Source organism: Hylobates moloch, unplaced genomic scaffold, assembly GCF_009828535.3.
Source record: "Hylobates moloch isolate HMO894 unplaced genomic scaffold, HMol_V3 SCAFFOLD_1, whole genome shotgun sequence".
NCBI classification, from domain to species: Eukaryota; Metazoa; Chordata; class Mammalia; order Primates; family Hylobatidae; genus Hylobates; species Hylobates moloch.
In genome coordinates this window covers 168,311,976-168,334,912 of record NW_026652276.1, presented here as the reverse complement: position 1 = coordinate 168,334,912, position 22,937 = coordinate 168,311,976, and the positions used below count along the sequence as shown (strand labels likewise).

General features: G+C 37.9%; 1 protein-coding gene across 1 annotated transcript; it reads right to left on the bottom strand.

Annotated features, from left to right (window-relative positions):
* Positions 1-1,764: 1,764 nt before the first annotated feature.
* On the bottom strand, positions 1,765-22,918 carry LOC116814118 (lanosterol 14-alpha demethylase). Its single transcript, XM_032761103.2, has 10 exons — positions 22,607-22,918; positions 20,177-20,275; positions 17,286-17,462; positions 15,933-16,059; positions 14,676-14,850; positions 12,147-12,266; positions 11,533-11,728; positions 6,932-7,027; positions 5,449-5,617; positions 1,765-2,131 (listed from the first exon to the last, which is right to left on the bottom strand). Exons 1-10 carry the CDS (start codon positions 22,796-22,798, stop codon positions 1,953-1,955), a joined length of 1,530 nt encoding a protein of 509 aa, XP_032616994.1. The 5' UTR covers positions 22,799-22,918; the 3' UTR covers positions 1,765-1,952.
* Positions 22,919-22,937: the final 19 nt, after the last annotated feature.

The window sequence follows — 22,937 nt, the reverse complement described above, 5'->3', positions numbered from 1 at the left end:
GCCATTCAAGGCCATTCTGCTCTAGGAGACAGTGGAGAAAAAAAACAGATGGACAAATGATCTGATCAAGCTGAGTTCACTGCCATTGTTTGACCACCACGCCTCCTTATATTAGGCCTCTGCAATCACACTTGTTTATGCACCTCAACAATTAGTCTGTGATTAAAAACGAAATCTGTTAGGTCTAAAACTATTCGCTAAACATTAGACTAGCCTTATCTCGGGGTCGTAACTAGATACTTCAAGAAATCTGTAACATCTGTAATACAAAAATATCTGACAGACATTTCTATTGACAAAATCATGGATACTGCTAATGCTGCCCAAAGTCATAAATGAAATAAATACTAAATTCCAGTTAGAAATTAGGGCAAATAAAGATGTAATTTTTCCCACCCAAGTTCCTGGATTCCCTAACTCTGCTCACTGAAGCACATACTTTACAATTCATGAATACAGACTGTATTTTTTCAAAGAGAATTTTAATGTGAAAAATTAGCAGAGATTCTGCCTTCACAATTAGAGTTTAACATGAGTCTTCCAGTGTTTTAAAAAGAACTGTAATATACATAAAGCAAAATATTTTGGCATCATCTGGTGAAAACAGATGATGTGGCATTTTTTCAGCCATCTCATATAGTTAGGCCCCGAGTTATAATTATTTGAGATAAGTTGATTCCTAAACAGAATGTGCTTCACAGAATGTGACCAATTTTATTACTCCCAAGGACCTTGTTTCAGATTATCTTAAAACCAGAGTTCACTGATCTCACATTTTAAAAAGAAAAAAGTTTGTTTACTGTTTTAATCAACATAAGTAGTAACAAACATCCCTAATTGGATTCTAGAGAGGAAGCAGGGAAGGCCAGGCACGGTGGCTCATGCCTGTAATCCCAGCACTTCGGGAGGCCAAGGTGGGTGGATCACAAGGTCAGGAGTTCAAGACCAGCCTAGCCAACACAGTGAAACCCCATTTCTACTGAAAATACAAAAAACTAGCCAGGCATGGTGGCAGGTGCCTGTAATCCCAACTACTCGGGAGGCTGAGGTAGAGAATTGCTTGAACCCGGGAGGCGGAGGATGCAGTGAGCTGAGATCGTGCCACTGCACTCCAGCCTGGGTGACAGTGTGAGACTCCATCTCAAAAAAAAAAAAGCAGGGAACAACTGAGCCAAAACAAAATTATCCCCTAAGGACTTGACTTTGGATTTCCACATAAATGTGACCTTGTAGAACTAGATACATATTTATCAGGTAAATATGTAATTATTTAGTAATTAGATCAAGATACCTGAGCAGTCTTTAGCATTAATAATTACATTATTTTTAGGAAATATTATCAAATATGGGCCTGGCTCTCTTAATTTCCCATATGCCGTGATTTTAGTTAAAATTCCAAAGGATTTCTTTTTTCTATAATATCTCCATTTCTGAGTATCATCATACCAAAACAATCAGTATTCTCTTATTCAAGGCTTTAGATGTTCGATTATTCCCTACCCTTCCATCCTCACACACACAATAATTGCCCAGATAAATAATAACGTGTGGTTTCCAAGTATCTCACTGGGATTTTTATTCTTTATACCTTGCAGGACTAGTCCAAGATTTGAATACCCTGAACTTATTTGGCAAGAGCAATGAGTACTCTTAAAATTACTACCTGGAAATTATATTATTTAGAATCTGCCAATTACCTAGATCCCCCCTGAACAACTGTTTACTAATGAACTTCCTAAAAGCATAAGTATCATAACTATTAGAAAATGTTTCAAATGCTATTATATTTGAGAGAACCATTCAATTAACAAAATACTAAATCATAAACTGGCTTTTAGAATTACACACAAAAAAACAGTACACTACAAGAGTTGTTTTGTACACTTCATTCTCTTCGAATGCCTTTGTGGTTTGCAGTGATGATCACATATATTAGTTCCTTGCAACCTTTTTCATTTTGATCTTCGTTTGTAACGGATAACTGGATTTTCAGGGGTGTGAATCATAGTTGTATAATTCACAGTGGGAAAGTATCCATCAATGAGATCAAATTCATATAAACGAAGCATAGTGGACCAAATTGTCTTAATTTGAACATAGGCAAAATTTTCCCCAATACAACGATGACGCCCTAAAAAAAAAAAAAAAGTTATAAGAATCAGTTTAACTTCTTTCTCATCCTTTTTAGCCTGGGGTGATATTTTTTATCTACATTTTTAGATGAACAGCAAATGTACGGATAGTATAATAAAAAGATGACATTCTTTTCACATAAAACAATGTGAATTATTAAAAATTCCAGGAGATTTTCAATATCACATTTTAGGAAAACAGTACTTGACTAACCACATAACTTTTCCAATTTTTCTGAAAATATATATCTGGGTTAAATATGTGGAAAGTTTGAATCATAAGATGGTAATCTAGTTTGGGAATATAGTAGAATATTCTGTTTGTCCCAAGAAAGCCCTAGTTAAAAGTCAATATGAAAACCTTCCAGTCAAAACCTCAAATGTCATTATAAATGATTATGGAAGAAAATGAGATTTACTGAACCCAAAATAATACATATACTAAAAAGTCACACCTATGTAGAAACTGACAAGCTGATTCTAAGATGCATATAAAAATGCAAAGGACCTAGGATATCCAAAGCAATCTTGGAAAAAGAACTGAGTTGGAGGACATAAAACTGATTTCAAATCTGACTTCAAGACTAAAGGTAAAACAGAGTGGTACTAGGTAAGGATCAACAAATAGATCAATGGAACAGAGCAGAGAGCCTCGAACAGAATATTTTTATGGTTATTTTATTATCAATAAAGACACCAAAGCAAGCCAATGAGGAAGTCTTTTCAACATAAGGTCCAGGAATAACTAGATATTACATGGGGGAAAAATGAAATTCAACTCCTATGTCACACCATAATCAAATATTAATTCAAGAAGGGTCACAAACCATGATGCTAACAGCATTAATTTCAGTAGAGAAGAAGAGGAGAATATCTTTATGACTCAGGGGCTAAGCAAAAATTTTAAGACAGGGCCAGAAAGCAATAACCATTTAAAAGATTGATAAATCAGACTAAACTAAAGGTTATTCATTTGTCAAAACTCAGTGAATGTTGACCTAAGATTTGGGCATTTCATTTCAAGATTTTTCATCAAAAGAAAAAACCTAAACTGACAGTGCTTAGCACAGTGCTTGCTTGGCCCATAACTGTACTTATTTCTAGGAGTGACATTTAAGATGAGCATTTACAAATTGGTCCATATTTCAAATATAACAACTAAAGAGAAGCTTGGCTTACAGGAATAATAGTCAAAGGACTTAATCGCAACAAGCAAGAAGTATCCTAACTGAATCAACATAAGAGTAGATAAATTCTGATGATTCACAAAATGTAATATGAAAATGAATGAACTATATGCACCAACATAAATAAACAGCACAATTACGAGGTAAAAGAATGAGTAAAGAAATTAGAGACATGTAACGTGATATTTAACAAGATTAACGTAAGATCATCTATCCCCCCACAAATTCAAGTCCATCCAGAACCTTATAATGTGATCTTAATTGGGAAATAGGATCTTTATATATGCAATCATTTAAGATGAGATGACCCTGACTTAGGGTAGGCCTTAGATCCAATAGACTGGTGTCCTTATAAGAATGCCATGTTAAGATACAGAGAGATGAACAAGAAGAAAGCCTGTTGAAAACAGGGGTAGTAATTGGAACGATGTAGTTACAAGCCAAGGGTTGCCAAGAGCCACCAGAAGCTAGGAAGATGCAAGGAAGGATTCTCCTGTAGAACCTTAAGGAGGAGCACGGTCCTGCCAATACCTTGATTTCACACTTCCAGCCTCCAAAACTGAGAGAATAAATTTCTATTGTTTTAAGCCACCCATATTGTGGTAATTAGTTACAGAAGCCCTAGGAAACTAACACAAAGATTGAAAAAAGATTGAGACATTATATCTGTACTCAAATACCTCATACAATATTAAGTTCAGAGACTATGGTTAGGACCAACTATAAATGGGATGTTAAAAGGAAACAGATTTCAGCTTTAACATAAGGCTCTAAAAATGACAGCTGTCCAAACATGGAATGAGCTATCATAAAAGGTAACTGAACAACCCACAACCTATTTCTAGTAAAGTTCAAGCGGAAACCAGATAATTACTAGTTTAGAAACGATTCCTCTTTGGGGCAGAATTTGGGCTACAGAACTAATGCTCTTCCCATCTGTTAACAATCTGATTCTTTGGCCAGGTGGCATGGCTCACACCTGTAATCCCAGCACTGTGGGAGGCCGAGGTGGGCAAATCGCTTCAGGCCTGGAATTCCAGACCAGCCTGGCCACCATGGCAAAACCCAGTCTCTACTAAAAGTACAAAAATTAGCTGAGCGTGTACCTGTACCTGTAATCCCAACTACTCAGGAGGCTGAGTACCTGTAATCCCAGCTACTCAGGAGGCTGAGTACCTGTAATCCCAGCTACTCAGGAGGCTGAGTACCTGTAATCCCAGCTACTCAGGAGGCTAAGGCACGAGAATTACTTGAACCCAGAGGTGGAGGTTGCAGTGAGCTGAGAGATTGTGCCACTGCACTCCAGACTGGGTGACAGAGCAAGACTCTCTCAAAAAAAAAAAACTATGATTCTTTTATATATTGTGTTATAAACCACAGTATTAAATTTATTACATAAAGTTAAGATCTGAAGTTCCCAAAGGACTTTATACTTTCCTTTATATGTGGAAAAAGTGTGACCAATGACAAGTCATCTGTCATTTAAATGATCCCTTTGGAAAGACTAAAGTCACAGAATATAGTTTAATCAGTACAGAGAACCAATGGACAGAGAAATTACTGGAGAAACACGGGCATAGCTAAATTATTTTAGGATCTTACTGGAAATGAAATTTGCAAGCCTACAAAGAACTGCCCAAATTTAAAGAACATTTTCTCATAAGGATATTCACAGAGAGCAAAAATGTTGACTAACAATCCAGAAAAGCTTTAATTTTAAAAGACTGCCTTTGCTTTTTTGTGAAATGCTAGTAATCTGTTATGATATTTAACCTAAATTAATTCCCTGAATGGTGTGCTGACTCCAGTGGTTCTTTAAAAGAGAATCCACAAAGAGCTTTAAATACTATTGTAAGGGAAAACAAGGATGTTCTATAAAAATTAGACCTAATAAAACCAGACAGGTTGGGAAGTAGTGAAGCATTATATAAGAGTTTATGGAACAATTCCATTTAGTACAAAGGAAATATTTTTCTCCAACTTATAAAGATTCTTCTCCTAAAAAAGTTTGCAAAAATGTCCCTATGAGAAAAGGGAGAGATAATTTGTAAACACAATTCGGAATATTTTGACAGAGACAAATATGTTATCAGAACAAACATTTCCAATCTAAAATATAATCATCTTACCAGCTCCAAATGGCACATAGGCAAACTTTTCCCCTGATGCTGGGTTATCCTGTAAGTAGCGATCAGGATTAAAGTCCAGGCGTTCTACCCATGAGTCTTTAAGTCTTTGATTGACAGTGGGAGAAACACACACCTGATGTCCTGGAGGAATGGTATACCCTGCCACAGTCTATAAACAAAAGCCACACATTTCATTAGAGAATTTTAAAATGTGCTGCCAAATAATCAGATAATTGTGTAATAAAGCACGAATATACATGGGATACTCAGATGCTCCTTGACTTATGATAGGTTTACATCCTGATAAATCCATCATAAAGTCACAAAATTGTAAGTTGAATCACCAGAAATCAAGAACCATCTGTACATATATTTAAAAACTGGCTAGATAGTAGGCCAACTAAAAATTATTTTAACTCAAGATGATTTCCAGTGAGCCAGCGTTGGGTTGGAAGTACACAGTACACAAATCAAACCCATAATGCCTTGGAGGTAGGATTGGAATTTCAGAGAGGCTTTCACTATCAATTTGTACACTTCATATTAACAATTTTTTACAACAAAATGTTATTTTTAAAACCAAGAAAAATATGTACTTTGATTTTTAAAACCCCAATTGTTAAAGAAAAATGCAGAGCATGATTAGCATTAAAGATTAGCATGTAGGCCGGGCGCGGTGGCTCACGCCTGTAATCCCAGCACTTTGGGAGGCCAAGGCGGGTAGATCACCTGAGGTCGGGAGTTCGAGATCAGCCTGACCAACATGGATAAACCCCATCTCTACTAAAAATACAAAAAATTAGCCAGGCGTGGTGGCATGCCCCTGGTAATCCCAGCTACTCAGGAGGCTGAGGCAGGAGAATTGCTTGAACCCGGGAGGCAGAGGTTGCGGTGAGCTGAGATTGCGCCATTACACTCCAGCCTGGGCAACAAGAGCGAAACGCTGTCTCAAAAAAAAAAAAAAAAAGATTAGTATGTATACTATCTACAATTAGGTAAAAATATGTTTTCAGAATATATAAAACTGAAGATTAGGTAGAAGTGATTATTCTACTTTTTTAATTTAAAAAAAATCTCTTTTATGCTACTCTACTTCCTCTTTTCTTTTTCTTTTTTTTTTTTTTTTTTTTTGAGACAGGGTCTTGCTCTGTTGCCCGGGCAGCAATGCAGTGGTGTGATCATGGATTACTGCAGTTTCAACCTCCCAGGCTCAAGCAATCTACCCACATCAGCCTCCCAAGCAGCTGGGACCACAGGCATGTGCCATTATGGCCAGCTAATTTTTAGAAAAAATTTTGTAGAGATGAGGTCGGTTTCACTATGTTGCCCAGGCTGGTCTCAAATTCTGGCCTCAAGTGATCCTCCTACCTCAGCCTCCCAAAGTGTTGAGATTACAGGTGTGAACCATCACACCCAGCTATTTCTTCTTTTTGATAAATAAAAACTGGGGGTATAGAGGGGAAGATGTAGCCAAGATACTCACCTGAGGAGTTCTGGCCATTCTCATCATGATCATTATAGGAGGTCTAAGTCTTAATGTTTCTTTTATACAGCGATCAAGTAAATTTAGATCCTTGAGCTAAAATGAGAAAGCATTTCCTGATTGTTATAAATAACATACTTCAACAGTACAAAAAATTAGTTTAACCTCTTAGTACAAGACTGGTTGCATTCCAGCTAAAAGTACAGAGGTAACTGGTTCAGGGTGGCTGGGGTTATCATGCTCTACCACTGTCCATGGTGAAAAAGGAGGGCAAGGGTAACAGAAAGAGACAATCGCCCTGAAGAATGAAGTAAGAACCTACAAAAATTCACTCCTCTAAAAAATGAAAACAGTAGCAACAATCTCAATGTCAACTTTTTCAAAATTCTGGAATATTAACCAAAGGCTTGCAACAATCTAAGGAGAGTTAATTCAAGAAAAAGAAATCTGAATCTTGGTAAGAAGAGTAAGCTTTGTGGTAGTGTAAGTTGTATTTCTTTCATCCTCCTCTCCCCAAATCCATGGTAGCCCCGGAAACCAACAGCATGACAACTATAGCAGCTGTGAAAGCCAGAAGCCTAATAACTATTAGAGGAACCAGAGCAAATTTTCCAAAAATAATTAGCAAAAATTGTTTAACACTGAAGGCACCTGAGATGGTGATATTAGTTGGTGCTAAGAGACAGAACAAGAAGTTTAAACGGGAAAACTGGGGAGTAAGATGTCCACAGGAGACTTTGAAAAGTTCCAACATAAGAGAATCTTGAAGGCCACACATATGTATAAGACCATGCATATGCCCAGGTAAGATCTAAGAGGCTGTAATCTTCTACCTCTGGCTGACCTGTACACACAGGTAGCGAAGGCAGACTTGTAACTCCCTGTTGGAGTGTTAATAACATCCCCTAACACACACACACAGAGCCTTTCAGCAAAAGCTAGGAGACTGGCTGTTCAAAGCACTTCAGTAAATCTCTGTCCAAATATTAGATGCCCACTAAAGTAAGTAAGCAGAGATTTCAGTGACCTCACTGAACAAGGAATGACATAATTAATCTAGGAAAGGCAGTAAACAAACAGCAGCAGCAACAACAACAAAAAGCCAGCAACAATAGACCTAGAGAGGAGGGCATCTGATTTCCACAGTTGCCACATTATTTTAAATGTACAGTTTTCAACAAAAAAAATTACAAAAAACACACCAAAACAGGAAAGTATGGCCAGTACATAGAAAAAGCAAGCAGTTTAATAGAAACTATCCATGAAGGAGCCCAGACATTGGACTTACTAGATAATGAATTTAAATCAGCTATTATAAATAGGTTCGAAGAACTACAGTAAAATATGCCTAGCTATCTCTAGTAAAATGGAGAATATCAATATATTTTTTTTTTTAGAGAACCAAATAGAAATCCAAGAACTGAGAAGTATGAGAACTGAAATGAAAAATTCACCCGAGGGGATCAACAGCCGATTTGAACTGGCAGAAGAAAGAATAACATCAAAAAATAATAATAACAAAATACTTAAGAATACATTTAACAAGAGAAGTTTAAACATTGTGCACCAAAAACTATAAAACATTGTTGAAAGAAATTAAAGAACTAAAATAACAGAAAGACATCCCATGTTCATGGATTTAAAGACTAAAATTGTGCTCCCAAATTAATATGGTGATACAATGCAATCATTGTCAAAAATCTCAGCTAGCTTCTTTGCAGAAATTGACACACAGACCCCAAAAGTCATATGGAAACTAAAGGGACTAGAAGTAGATAAACAGCCTTGAAAAGGACAAAGTCAGAGGACTCACACTCCCGAATTCAAAACTTATTACAAAACTACTGTAATGGCATCAGACTAAACATATCAATGGAATAGAACTGAGTCCAGAAATAAAGCCTTAAATTCATGGTCAAGAGGCTTTTTAAAATGTATTTATTTTTTCAGAGACAGGGTTTTGCTATGTTGCCCAGGCTGGACCCCAAGTCCTGAGCTCAAGCGACCTTCCCATCTCAGCTTCTCAGTAGCTGAGAATACAGGCACGTGCCACTGCGTCTGGCTATAACAGATTTTTTTACAAAGACAATTCAACATGGAAAAAATAGTCTTTTCAACAAACAGTGTGGGACAACTGGATAAACACATGCAAAAGAATGATGACCTCACACCATATACACAAATTAATTCAAAATGGATCAAACACCTAAATGTAAGATATGAAACTACAAAACACTAAGAAGAATACACAGAAATAAATCTTCATACACTTTGATTAGGCATTGGTTTCTCTGACACCAAAAGCACATTAAAAAAAAAAATAGATGAACTCTTACAACTCAATAATAAAAAGACAACTCATTTTAAAAATGGGAACAGGATGTGAGCAGACATTTCTCCAAAGAAGATATACCAAAGCCAAAGAACACATCATAAGACACTCAACATCACTAGTCACCAGGGAAATGCAAAATCAAAACAAAATACCAACTGGGCACGGTGGCTCACACCTGTAATCCCAGCACTTTGGGAGGCCAAGGTGGGCAGATGACTTGAGGTCAGCAGTTTGAGACCAGCCTGGCCAATATGGTGCAACCTCGTCTCTACCAAAAATTAAAAAATTAGCCAGGCGTGGTGGTGTGTATCCAGCTACTTGGGAGGCTGAGGCAGGAGAATAGCTTGAACCCGGGAAGCTGAGATTGCAGTGAGCCAAGGTCACGCCATTGCACTCGAGCCTAGGCATCGCACCAAGACTCTGTCTCAAAAAAAAAAAAAAAAAAAGTACCACTTCACACCTATTATAATAAAAAAATCAAGTAACAAGTTTGGTGAGGGGGTGCAGTCAGGACCAACATATACTGTTTAGTGAGATTTGAAAGTGGTGCAGCCACATTTAAAAACAGTCTGGCAGTTCTTCTAAGTTACCTTATGACCCAGCAATTCTACTCCTAGGTATGACCCCCCAAAATTGAAAACACATGTCCACATAAAATCAGTACACAAATGTTTAGAGCGGCATTATTCATAATAGTTTAAAAGGTGGAAACAACTCAAATGTCCATCAACTGATGAACAGATAAACAAAATGTGGTATATCCATATAATGGAATATTATTGGTGATAACAAAGACTGAAGTACTGATACATGCTACAACATGGATGAACCCTGATACCATGCTAAGTGAAACAAGCTAGTCACAAAAGACTACATATTGTATGATCCCATTTATATGAAATATCCAGAATAGGCAAACTCATAGAGGCAAAAGGAGATTAATGGTTGCCAGGGGCAGCGGTCAGGGAGAATGAAGCATGACTGCTAATGGATACCAGCTCTCTTTTGGGAGTGATGTAAATGTTCTAAAATTAAATTATGATGATGGTTTCCCAACTCTTAATATGCTAAAAACCACAAAGTGTACATTTTAAATGGATGGGTTTATGCTATGTAAATGTATCAGTTAAGCTGTTATTTTAAAAGTTACTAAAAACAAGAATGAGTGTTGAGACATCACTACTGAGCTTACAGAAATAAAAAGAACTATGAGAATACTATGAACAATTGCATGCCAACAAATTAGGTAACCTAGATGAAATGGACAAATTCCTAGAGAGATATAAACTACTGAAACTGACATAAGAAGAAATGGAATATCTGAATAAACCTGTAACAAATAAATTGAATTAGTAAGTAAAGTCTTCCCAGAAAGAAAAGCACAGATCTAGATGATTTCACTGTTGAATTTTCGCAAATATGTAAAAAAGGATTAACACCAATCATCCACAAACTCTTCCAAAAATTAGAAGAAAAAAAGAATACTTCCAAATTCATTCTATGAGATCAGTATGATCCTGATATCAAAACCAGCCAAAGACATCACAGTGAAACTAGAGATCAATATCCCTTACGAATATAGACGCAAAAATCCTCAACAAAACACCAGCAAGTTTATATGCAGTAACATATAAAAACAACTATGTACCATGACAAAGTAGGATTTATCCCAGGAATACAATTAACATCTGAAAATCAGTGTAATGTGCCATATTAATATAGGACCAAAAACACAAAAGATAACAGGAAGATGATATCACCAAGGTTTGCTTCCAAGATGGAATGTCAGGTTGTGCAGTGAGTTGTCCTCTCTTCCTTTCCACCCAGCAAGATGCATGTAGTATTTGTAAATGTCTAGTCCTCATTACTACTACTACTACTTTTAGAAGTCTCTGCTCATGCACAGGCCACTCTGGACATATAGAATTCTAAGTAACTCAGAGGCTTCTACACTTCATAAGACACACAACATGCACATAATATCCTCTACGTACAGAAGCCAGACTTTGAAGCAGAGGAAGTAAGTACCAAAGAAACATCCCCAAGGATCTCTAAGCCATCAACCCAAAACATATCTGATAAAGCTTAATGGCAAGAAGCAATAACATTAAGATATTTTAGGTAAGGTTATAGGGAATTGCTAAAAATAGAGAAGCTGATCAATTTAAGCTATAGTATATAGAAAATCTCAAATTGTCCCTTTTAAAAACAAGCCACAGATCCTCAAAGTCATAAGGCAGCAATGAAACTGAAAAATCCAACAAACCTGGTCATAAGTTAAAGGAGGCAGATTCTCTCCACAGACTGTTTTCTGTTCTAAATAACATTTTTCTTGAAGTGTTTTGTCTCTGGCCAAAAAGAAGCCCATCCAAGCACTCGTAGTTGAGGATGTATGCTGCCCTGCCAAGAGTAATCCAATAAGCATCCCTGCTACTTCATCATCAGTCAAAGGACGCCCATCCCTAAGGAATGAACCAAACACACAAATTTAACATTTTGGCAGATACATTTCATGCCGCAACCTTTAAATAAAGTGTCATAAAGAATACATTTTTCAGGTATAATAGTCTCTTATATTTGACTATCACAAGTCAAGAGTTTTTTTTGTCTTAGGGAAGAGACAGACCAGCACAAAACGATTTTGATTACAAAAGACTCCATTACAGTTCATTAGCAAACTTTTACCATACCCAGTTACTGGGATTACAGTAAGATACAAGATGCCAATAGTTTATGTCTCAACAATTTAAAAAGTCCAAAGATCACAGCTACCAACTTATTTTGCCAGCATCACTGTTTTTTAACTGGAAATATTATTTAACTGTGTTTTAATGTGTAATTTCCTGCTTCAGCTTAATATGTTATCTGAATAGCTCTTACTTGTATGTAGCATCTAGTAAAGTTTGGAGAATGTCATCAATTTTTTCTTCAGCCTGTCTGCGTTTCTGGATTGCCTTATAGAAAATATCCTTGATTTCCCGATGAGCTCTGTCCCTGCGTCTGTAATTAAAAGATGAAGATGATTTTCTTAAATAAAGAAATAACCTTCTAGGATCAAATTCATTTTGAGAACCAGGACCGAGCATAAAGCATCTTATTTAACCAACTTTAATGACTCTAAAACAATTGACAAAAAAATCAGAACCAGGAACATGCTGGAAGTCATGAAAATCTTACATTGTTAAAAATGTCCATAGTCCCTAAGGGCAAGAACTGTGCTTTATTTAACATCTATATCCCAGATTCCTAACACATTACCTGTGTTCAAACTAAAGGCCTAAAACAAGCAAGAAATTCCTTTAGAAGTATTTTCTAGTTCAACAGAAAGTAGAATACTCTTTTAAATTAACATAAAATTCCAATTTTAATACCAAATCAAGTCTTAAAGCAGAAGAGTCACTCTGGTTCGTCTATGGAATCTGATTCTACTTTTCGCTTTCTAATACAATAGTTTTTTGTAGGGGGTGAAAATACTAGCAGATTCAGAAAACAAGCTTCAACTCCTAAACTTCACCTTTAAATAGTATGTTCACTATGTAGCAGGTACATTAAGTGTTTTACATGAATTACTCACTTTTATCTTCCTGTGAGATACATACTATTAACCTCAAGTTATAGCTAGCTGCATAAGATCACACGGAAAGCAAACATTGGAGCTGGAATTTAAAACTAGGCAATCTGACTCCCAAGCCCCCTCTTAAATCAAGCCTTCTAATAAAAACTCCTACCCTGTTTCATTTACAAGACTGTTAATCTGTTATTGAGGATCAACTGAAACCATGTGTACAGAAGAGAAGATGTTGGGGCTTAACTGTATGAATACAGTCAAACCAGGAAAACATAGGCCTGTTTAAGAAAGTGAATTGAATAATCTGGTTAAATTAGTTGGTATGAGTAGAAAAAAGAAAGACCGGGCCAGAATGTGAAGGGCCTAACATAGCAAGCTCTGACTTCATCCAAGAGACAGAGCAGGTAGAAACAGGCAGGTAGAAATGCACATTTATGGGCCAGGCACAGTGGCTCACGCCTGTAATCCCAGCACTTTGGGAGGCCGAGGCGGGCAGATCACAAGGTCGGGAGATCAAGACCATCCTGGCTAACACAGTGAAACGCCACCTCTACTAAAAGTACAAAACAATTAGCCAGGCGTGGTGGTGGGTGTCTGTAGTCCCAGCTACTTGGGAGGCTGAGGCAGGAGAATGGCGTGAACCTGGGAGGCAGAGCTTGCAGTGAGCCAAGATCACACCACTGCACTCCAGCCTGGGCGAGAGAGCGAGACTCCGTCTCAAAAAAAAAAAAAAAAAAAAAAAAAGAAATGCACATTTATGGAGAACCCACTATCCCACTATGGGTCCAGGGCTGTGCTGGGTGTTCTAATATAAGATATATTAAAACATTTTGAAACTGCAAAGCTCCTTGCAAATATAAGGTCTGATGAGTTCCAGAGAACTTTAGGGAATCTCTCCTGGCTCTTCCTTTTACTCCCACCCCTCTTCTAATCTATAACTAGATAGAGGGGGCAGAAATAGAAGAAAAGGGACTAGCAATCTATCTCCTCCCCATCTGTCACCTAAACACAAATAAATCAACAAAAGTATAGAAAGCCTACTAATACACAAAACACAAAGCACTATGCTATAGATCAAGTCCTAAGAGCAATATTTCTTTATATCAGAGGCAGTCCTTGTCCTTAAGAAACAGAAAATTAAATAAAGGCACAAATATTCAAAACAAAGAAACTTCACAATACAATAAAAAGCCACCAAAGATTTCAAACAAGTGCTAGAGAAGAGCTATATCACTTTTAGGTATAGTTCAGAGACTTTCCTGAGGATAAGGAATACATGAGGTAAGCAGGCTTTTAAACTAGGCCGGGCTCAGCGGCTCATGCCTGTAATCCTAACATTTTGAGAGGCTGAGGCAGGTGGATCACCTGAGGTCAGGAGTTCGAAACCAGCCTGGCCAACATGATGAAACCCTGTCTCTACTAAAAATACAAAAATTAGTTGGGCATGGTGGCACGTGCCTGTAGTCCCAGCTACTCAGGAGGATGAGGCAGGAGAATTGCTTGAACACAGGAGGCAGAGACTGCAGTGAACCGAGATCACACCACTGCACTACAGCTGGGGCAACAGAGCAAGACTCCATCTCAAAAACAAAAACATAAATAAAATATTAGACTAGACAGACAACAAATCACCTTTTTAATAAACTGAAACTTACTTTAAATGAGCTCACTATATAAAGAAAATTTGTCTTGAATTCTTATAGAAGAAAGGGGATTCATAATCTTACCTATTTTGTATGTTTTACTTGTTTAATTTTTATCTTTGTTAAGGCAAAGCATACCAACACTACAATAATTATACAAAGTTAAATAACCAAGTGTAATATCTTCTTTATCCATACCTGAAACTAGGCAAAGGCAGCCAACCTGGTAAGAGCCAGGCTGCATGGCTGAAACCTCCATCCAAATCTGCATACAGCTGTGCTACCTTTTCATTGAGTTGACTTCTGATTTCCTTTCCATGCAAACAATGGCTAGCTGTTAAAATTATGAGCTCAGAAAGAGCTTCAAACACATCTAGGGAGAAAAAAAGATTATTCTCATTACTATTTCCAAAAAGTGAAAGAAAATTGAGAATTAAAAACAGAACTCAAACAAACAAGATCCTATTCATATCATCGAAAAAAGTCTGTAGACAGACATGTGACTATGTACAACAACAAAGAAAGAGGGGCAATAAACCAAACAATGGGAAGTACCCTGTCCCTCTGAACAGCCAAAACAGATCCCAGAAACACATCTCAAAACCCCACTCATGAGCACTTCATCATGAAAAGAATAAATGTGGTTATTTGATTTCCAGGTCACAATAACAAAAGCAGAAAAAAGGTTATTTATAGTGCATATGACAATAATAAGGTACTTCCCAAGTAATAGTAGCCAAAGATCAGATTATTTCCCAGGTTAAAAGTAGGAAGATCAGGGACAAAATGGAATTACTGGCCATATATAAAAGAAAACTATAATCACCAATTAGTATATCCCAACACTGGAAACAAATGCACCAGGCAAGCATAATTTGATGGCACTCAACTAATAAAAATTATCCAATTAATTTCCTGTTAATTCCACGTTCACTAAATGAACTTCCAATGATCATTTGGCTTTCCAATTATATTTGTCAATAAAAAGAATCATCAGTAAATATTCTGGATTTCTTGGTGCTGTAATTATATGTCTCACATGCATTATTACACTGGCATTCTAATTTATATATCAGTTTCTTGTATGGTTAGAAAATATATCATATCAACTTAAGTATACCAAAAACAAAGATTCTGGACCTCTTACAAAGGCCAAAGGCCAGACCCAGAATATAGTGACCTGCTGACCTGGGTCCTGCTGCCCTGTGGGCAGATGTTGCTTCCTACTATGGGCACAGCAATTGCTTCTGAAGGCAATACTTAACTTGCAGCCCAGCATAAAAACTGGATTCTCAGTTACAACTTTACGGCAACCATTACATAACCCTCCCATAAATCCAAGGCAGTTTTACATACACTGTAATTTGTTTTTTATATACTACACACATATATACTCTACTTTTCTATTCACAGAGAAGTAGAAATGTTAGGACAAACATCAAACATTTTGCTTACTTTTTTCTCCACTTTCTCCCCAACTCTCAAAGTATTCCTTTGTTTCTTTTTCAATTATAGAAACATGCTGTTTAAAGTGGGCTATGTTAAGGCCACTTTTTAACATTTTCTTCTGCTCCAAGAAAACCTTCAAAAAAATTCAAAAAGGCGATACAGCATTAAAACACATTTTTGTTTTATCATAAAATCCATTTAGGTTATTATAACTATGTAACACTAACACAACTAATGGTTTTAACCCTTTAGGCATTTACATTTTAAGAGTCTAAATGAATAGATCTATCTGACTCTAAATGAATAGAGTCTAAATGAATAGATATATCTGAGCAGAGGGATTTTCCAGGGCCCCCTTTTTTGGTCTTAAGGAGAGCCATTCATTCCCTCATTCCCCATCACTAGAAACAAGATTTAATGTTAACTCTTAACTGCTATACGAGGGTACTGGCTAATGTGTGTTACATTCACAGCCAGAGCCCATACCAAGCATTGGGGCCAATTGTCTGATTTGTGTTCTATATCAACTTAAAACAATTTCGTATTTGGCTTTTGAGGGTAAAACATACACATAGATGTACCCCACACCTGAAGTAGTTGCATTAAAAGAGGACTTCTAAAGTCAGCAATCTCTAAACAGCTCTTATGTTAGAATTTCAGGGAGGAATGGGTAGGTAGGAAGTCCTTTTGATGAAGTAACAGGATTGTCTTATAACCCTTTCAAATTAAATCCCAATATGCTAAGTTATCATTGATTCCATTATTTGTACAGGAAGCCCTTTAATATTGTTTAGCCATGACAGCAAATATAAAACTAAATACCCATTACTTATCAGTTATCCACAGCCTTCCTTCTCATGATTCTTCAGACTTTTGAACCAAGGAATAAACTGGTTCTATATTTTATTACATTTTTTTTGTTTGGTTGGTTTCGTGTGTGTGTGTGTGTGTGTGTGTGTGTGTGTGGTTTTTTGTTTCTGTTTTTGAGACAGTCTCACTCTGTTGCCAAGGCTAAAGTGCAGTGTTGTGATCTCGGCTCACTGCAACCTCCATCTCCCGGGTTCAAGCGATTCTCATGCCTCAGCCTCCCAAGTAGCTGGGATTACAGGTGTGCACCACCAGCCCCACCCAGCTGTTTTTGTATTTTTAGTAGAGGCAGGGTTTCGCCATGTTGGCCAGGCTGGTCTCAAACTCCTGACCTCAAGTGATCCACCCACCTTGGCCTCCCAAAGTGCTGGGATTACAGGCATGAGCCACCATGCCTGGCTGTTTCTACATTTTAAATGTATAATGTCTCACTATTAGCTATAACTACTGAGGTATAGATTTGTCTTTATTCATAGTAACAGTGTCACCTACTGGATTAGGCACATCGTATGCAACTCCCTTCCCAAACACAGGTGTTGTCAGGCGACTGTAGACATCTTCTGCATTCAGGTCTTCATTTTTACTATTAAAAAGCAGTGCGGCAGCATCACTCCCCAGAAGGTAAGTAAATGTCTTGCCTACCATGGTAAAACTAAATACAGGTCCATACTAAAAAGAGAAAAGTACATATAGCGATGTTACAAAAAATATGCAACACTAAGACAGTAACTTTTTAAAATCACAAAACAATGCATTATTGAAAAAATAAAAACATATATAAACCTTAAAGCAATTCTTTTCATCTTGCCATACTCCTCCTTCCTGTCTTTGTCCAAATTTATAATTATGTTTAGTTGCAAATGTAGTATAAATATAACTGATTATGCTTTTTTCAGTTTATATTGACAATATTTTCTATTGTCTATATAAACATCACGATGTTAATTTACTGACTACTCTTTCATTATTGGACATATGGGTGATATGTCAGGGTTTTCTTTAGTTATTACAGCTAATTCTGTGATGAACACCTCTGAAAATATAGACTTCTTCCCCCTTTGGTTAAAAACAAATTTTACAAGACTAGCCAAAGAATTTGACCTTTTCTATAGTACCTGTTATGTGAAGACACTACAAGTTTATTTATCTATTTTAGCACTATCTCACCTACACTAAATGACTTCATTTTTTATTTTATATTAATTTAGTTAGATGTTAAATGCTTTCCCTTGCAGTTTTCTGGTTATTATTGAAGACTAGACTCTAGGGGTATAATCATGAAAAAAAAATACTGTCCCAACTCACCAAGCTTAGTCTATTGGAAAAAATACAAATTAATCAAATAATCACATTAACAAATATAAAACTGCAAATGTGACAAGTATTACAGAAAGGAAAGCAACTCTGTGATGAGAGAATCTAAAAAAAGGAGACCTAACAGAGGAAAAGACAACTGGGTTGAGACCAGAAGAATGAGGAGTTAGTTTGGTAGCTAAACATACACAAAGGCCCTAAAGGTAAGAGAAAGAGAAAGGAGGAGATGAGAGTTGAGCATTAGGCAGCACTAGACCATACAGAGCCTCATAAGCCATTTTAAGGAAGTTTTTAAATGGGTGACAAGAATTTTTCAGAGAAAAAGGAAAGATGCCATTGAAAAAGAAATCAACAATACACTGAGAAAACAAATAAAAGTAAAAAGTTCCTGAGACAAAAGAGGGATGGAGAGTTCAGCCCCCGATAAGAGGCAAAATATAGTTGTAATAAAATCAAAGTGGTAGAACACAGTGAGCCAGACTGTCTGTGTTCAAATCCCAGCTCCTCCACCTATTTGCTGTATGACTTTGGTCCTATAGTCAGAGAACTTAACCTCTCTGTGTTTCGTTTCTCTCACTTGTAAAATGGTAATAATAATACTAGCAGTTCTTCACAAAGCTGCTGCCAAATTTTATATACAGGGCAGAGAAGAGTACCTTGGCTTACTTAGCATCTTAATGACTTGTTTTCCATTATTGTTATCATTAATAAAAGTATAGGCTCAGAAATCAGACCATGTGTAAATCCTGGCTTGGCCACTGTCTAGCAGTGAGTCCAAGAAGAAATTATATATCCTCTCTGCTTCTCAGTTTTGTCATCTATAGAACAAATATACCTGAAAGGGTTTTTGTGGAGCTTCAGTGAGATGATCTTTGTAAAGCACTAAGTACTGGCATAAAGTAAGTGTTTTATAATTATTACTATGATAGGAAGAAAAGAGAATAGGATTACTATATAAATACAAGTAGGTTTGCATATTTGAAATTGAGAAAATGAAGAAGTTTTCTTTGAATGGTTTTTAATAATTGTCTCCTAAATCAATGTTTTTAATCATTGTCTCCTAAACAGGAGAAAAAATCATCTGCTTTGATGGAGAGGTAGAAAGATTCAGAAGTTTAGAAAAGTGAAGGTTTGAATTAGTCACTGTAATGAGCAGAAAAGTAGGCCCAATCACAAGAACATAATAGGACTGTGGAGCAGTGTTCAAATATCATTAAGGTAGGCCATCATAAAATCAGGAAGAAACTAATCTGGTGCAGAAGAGGACAATAACTGGCTGCCTCCAAGGGTGACTTCTGCCAGCTGAATACAATGAAAAGATGCAGGGTCAAGGAAATTTAAAGTACTGTATTGCCAAAAGTGTAACAGAAGAGACATGCCATGGACCCAAAGTGGAAAAAGGAAAGTGAAGAATTAAGGCTGATGGCTCAGGAGAAAGTAAATGGAATGCAAGATCCAATGAGGTCAAAGAATAGTTATAATTTAAGGAGTTGCACAAGCAAACCAGGAGACGGTATAGTCTACGAATAGGATATCTAAATAAATATCGTGGAAGTTAAACAGTTAAGAGTGACAAGTCCAAAGTGAGACTGTGAAGTAAATGGCTTAACTGGCACAGGGAAGCTCATTAGAGAGAAGACGGGCAAAGAATTGAGTAGCTATGGTGTCATTTGGGTCATTCAAGTGACAGTGAAATCACATAAGATGTATAGAGCAGGTTAGAAAATCCCACAGATGCATGGTAAACAAAAATGAGGGTTAATTAATATCAATTTTAATGACAATAAGTGAATAGAAAACTCAGAACAGTGGCTTTTAAACAGTAGTTGCCAGAACTACAGGTTTCCTCAATGGTGTCTCAAAGACGACCCCAGGACATGGGAAAAGCTAAAAGGATAGATATCTATAAGACATCATCTCTTAAACCAGAGCAGTTTCCATTTTGTTTCCTATACTGAGGATATGTATATGATTACAATGTTTGTAAATGTTCTGCCACTTTTAAAAAAAAGTTTAAAAAGCACTTCTCTAGTTTTTTTTTTTTTCCTCTAATTATTTGGAAGACTTACCTTCTCATATGCATTTTCTAAAAATTCAATTGGACTTTTCCCAAATGCTATGGCATGCCCAAGGAATGGAATTGGAGAGAAAATGTATGGAGGACTTTTCTACAAGAGAAAAAAATAATAAATTCAGTTCTCGTTTCATTTCAAGAGAGAAACCCAGTTTCGCTTCATGACCAAACAATTAAACAAAATAGCTATTAAGACTTCAAAAAAAAAAGTTACCAAAAAAAACAGGAAGCATCAGAAGTAACTTGAGAACAGCCAAATTGCAAATACCTTAAGAGAGTAGCTATTGTAGAAAAGAACAGAAACTCAAAACACGGTATAAGATAAACGACCAGATAAACACTAAGGCACTGTAAATTTAAATGATGGACACTGTTCAGAATATGTCCAATTATTATTGGCGTCTCCAGGCAACTTTTCTAACCATTAGTAGCAAAAAACCAAAAAGGTCAAACTACACTTGTCCCTTGGCATTTGTGGGGGACTGGTCCCAGGACCCCCTCACAGATTTGTATCCAGGGATCCTCAAGTCCCTTATATAAAATGGCAAGGTATTTGCGTATAACCTATGTACATCCTCTCATATACCTTAAACCATTTCTATATTACTTACAATACCCAATACAATGTAAAGGCTATGTAAATTGTTATTAAACTATGTTTTTTTATTTGTATTATTTCTTATTGTTGTGTTATTTTGCATTGGGTTTTTTTTCCCCGGGTATTTTAGATCTACACTTGGTTGAATTCCCAAATGTGGAATTCGTGTCCCCAGAGGGCCCACTATATTGTTTCTTCACTACTTACTTCTACTACTACTCACAATTTTAGTTCTAGATACTTGCTTAAAGAAGGTAGAGAAAAAGACAAGCAGTAACTTGTGGTATAGAAAGAAGGGAAATGTTTAAGAAGCTATATTTATTTCTCAGTAAACAATCAATCTCATGCTTCTCTCACTGCAAGTGAACTAGAGCCACTGATTTTAGAGTTTTTAAGAGAGTAGATCAGCTCTAACAAGAACTCTAGCATTCTTCATAAAAGTTTCTTCAGATGCCACAAAATGAGACCTGCAGATTACAACATTAAATATCCTGAAAATCAAACAAAATAATGAAAAAGGGTAATACTCCTCAATTCTCTGGTGGTCTCAAATAGAAAAGAGCACCACAACCTCACAGTACTCCTTAGCTAATAGAACTATCTTTAAACACTAAAAGTAACTTTGTCTTCCCAGAGACAAATATCATTTCCTTAAAAATCCCATGTGTAGGAAAAAAGTAAATAAATAAATAACTCTGTCTTATGCCTGGTATGGTTCAAACAAAAATTATTTTAAAAGCTACTTGGTCAAAAGTTTGTACATTGCATTGTCAGTAAAAGGGTAGTTTTCAAAAGCTACTTATTGCTGACTGTAAAGGGCACATCCATCAAATAACATTTGGGAGATTAAAAGCTACGTTAATAAGGCTGTTAAATTGAAGAAAATGACTTTTCCTTTTTTTTTTTTTTTTTTTTGACACGGAGTCTCACTGTCGCCCAGGCTGGGGTCCAGTGGCGCGATCTCGGCTTACTGCAACCTCCGCCTCCTAGGTTCAAGCGATTCTCGGGCCTCAGCTTCCCATGCAGCTGGGACTACAGGCGTGCACCACCACACCCAGCTAATTTTTGTTTTGTTTTGTTTTTTGTATTTTAGTAGAGATGGGGTTTCTCCATGTTGGTCAGGCTGGTCTGGAACTCCTGACCTCAGGTGACTGGCCCGCTTCGACCTCCCGAAGTGCTGGGATTACAGGCGTGAGCCACCGCTCCCAGTCGAGAAACTGTTACATTATTAGCATCAGAGGAAGGCCCTTACCACACTCCAGCCACTCCCACTACCACACTCTACACATCCTCCTTAATATGGGTATAAACCGCCATTAGAGGCACTGCTACAGCCCACAGAACCCTGAACCAGACAGGGCAGCCTCCAGGATGACGGGCCAGCTGCCAACAGCATCTCCATCAGGACCCCCACCAAGGATCCCAACGACCACCGGGTCGTTCAAACCCACAGCCGCCAATCCAGCCACCGCCACTAGGGGCACCACTGCCGCGGTCAGTACAGCCATCGCTACAACCACAAATGCCGCAACCACGACCCCGTCCAGGATCAGATACACAGCCGGGGAGGCCAGCACCGCCCCCCAGCACAAGGCAACGGCGGGTGCTACAGCTAGCGCCACCAGCAGCAGTGCCGCCGCCGCAGCCACTACTCCAGCCCCCAGCGCGCCTGCCACCAAAGCCACGCCAAGCATGGCCGCAGTCCCCCCGCCCTTGCCATCCAGCCAGAGCACTGAGCCGGTCCGGGCCACGGAGACGCCCACGCCAGCCCTTCTGCCGCCTCAGCTGCAGCGCGCGCCCCACTCGGACCCTAAAGAATGTACGTACCGCCCGTGAGGGCAGCTGGACCAGGTGGCCGGCGGCGAGACGGAACAGGTAAACCAGGCTGAGGGTGAAGGCGCAGGCGATCAGCAGCATAGACAAGAGGTTGCCACCTGTCACCTTCTCCATCGCCTGGCCCAGCACCGACCCACCCGCCTGCAGCAAGCCCAGCAGCATCATCCCGGCCGCAGCCGCCATTTCACTCTGTCGGAGACACTGAAGGCCGAGGTCGCCACCGGTCCTAATCGACAGAGCGAGAGAAGCTGGCAGATGGTCCTCTGCAGGCGGCCCCGGCCCCCAGGTCTCCTACTAAACCCAGCCCCACCCCTCGGGTCCC

Excerpts from the sequence above, each read along its gene's own strand:
- LOC116814118 (XM_032761103.2), bottom strand. The coding sequence starts at position 22,798 with ATGGCGGCTGCGGCCGGGATGATGCTGCTGGGCTTGCTGCAGGCGGGT. Across the intron at positions 12,267-14,675 it reads CTGCCTTTGCCTAGTTTCAG|ACGCAGGGACAGAGCTCATC; the intron begins GTATGGATAAAG and ends TTTTAATTACAG. Across the intron at positions 2,132-5,448 it reads CTATGTGCCATTTGGAGCTG|GGCGTCATCGTTGTATTGGG; the intron begins GTAAGATGATTA and ends TTTTTTTTTTAG.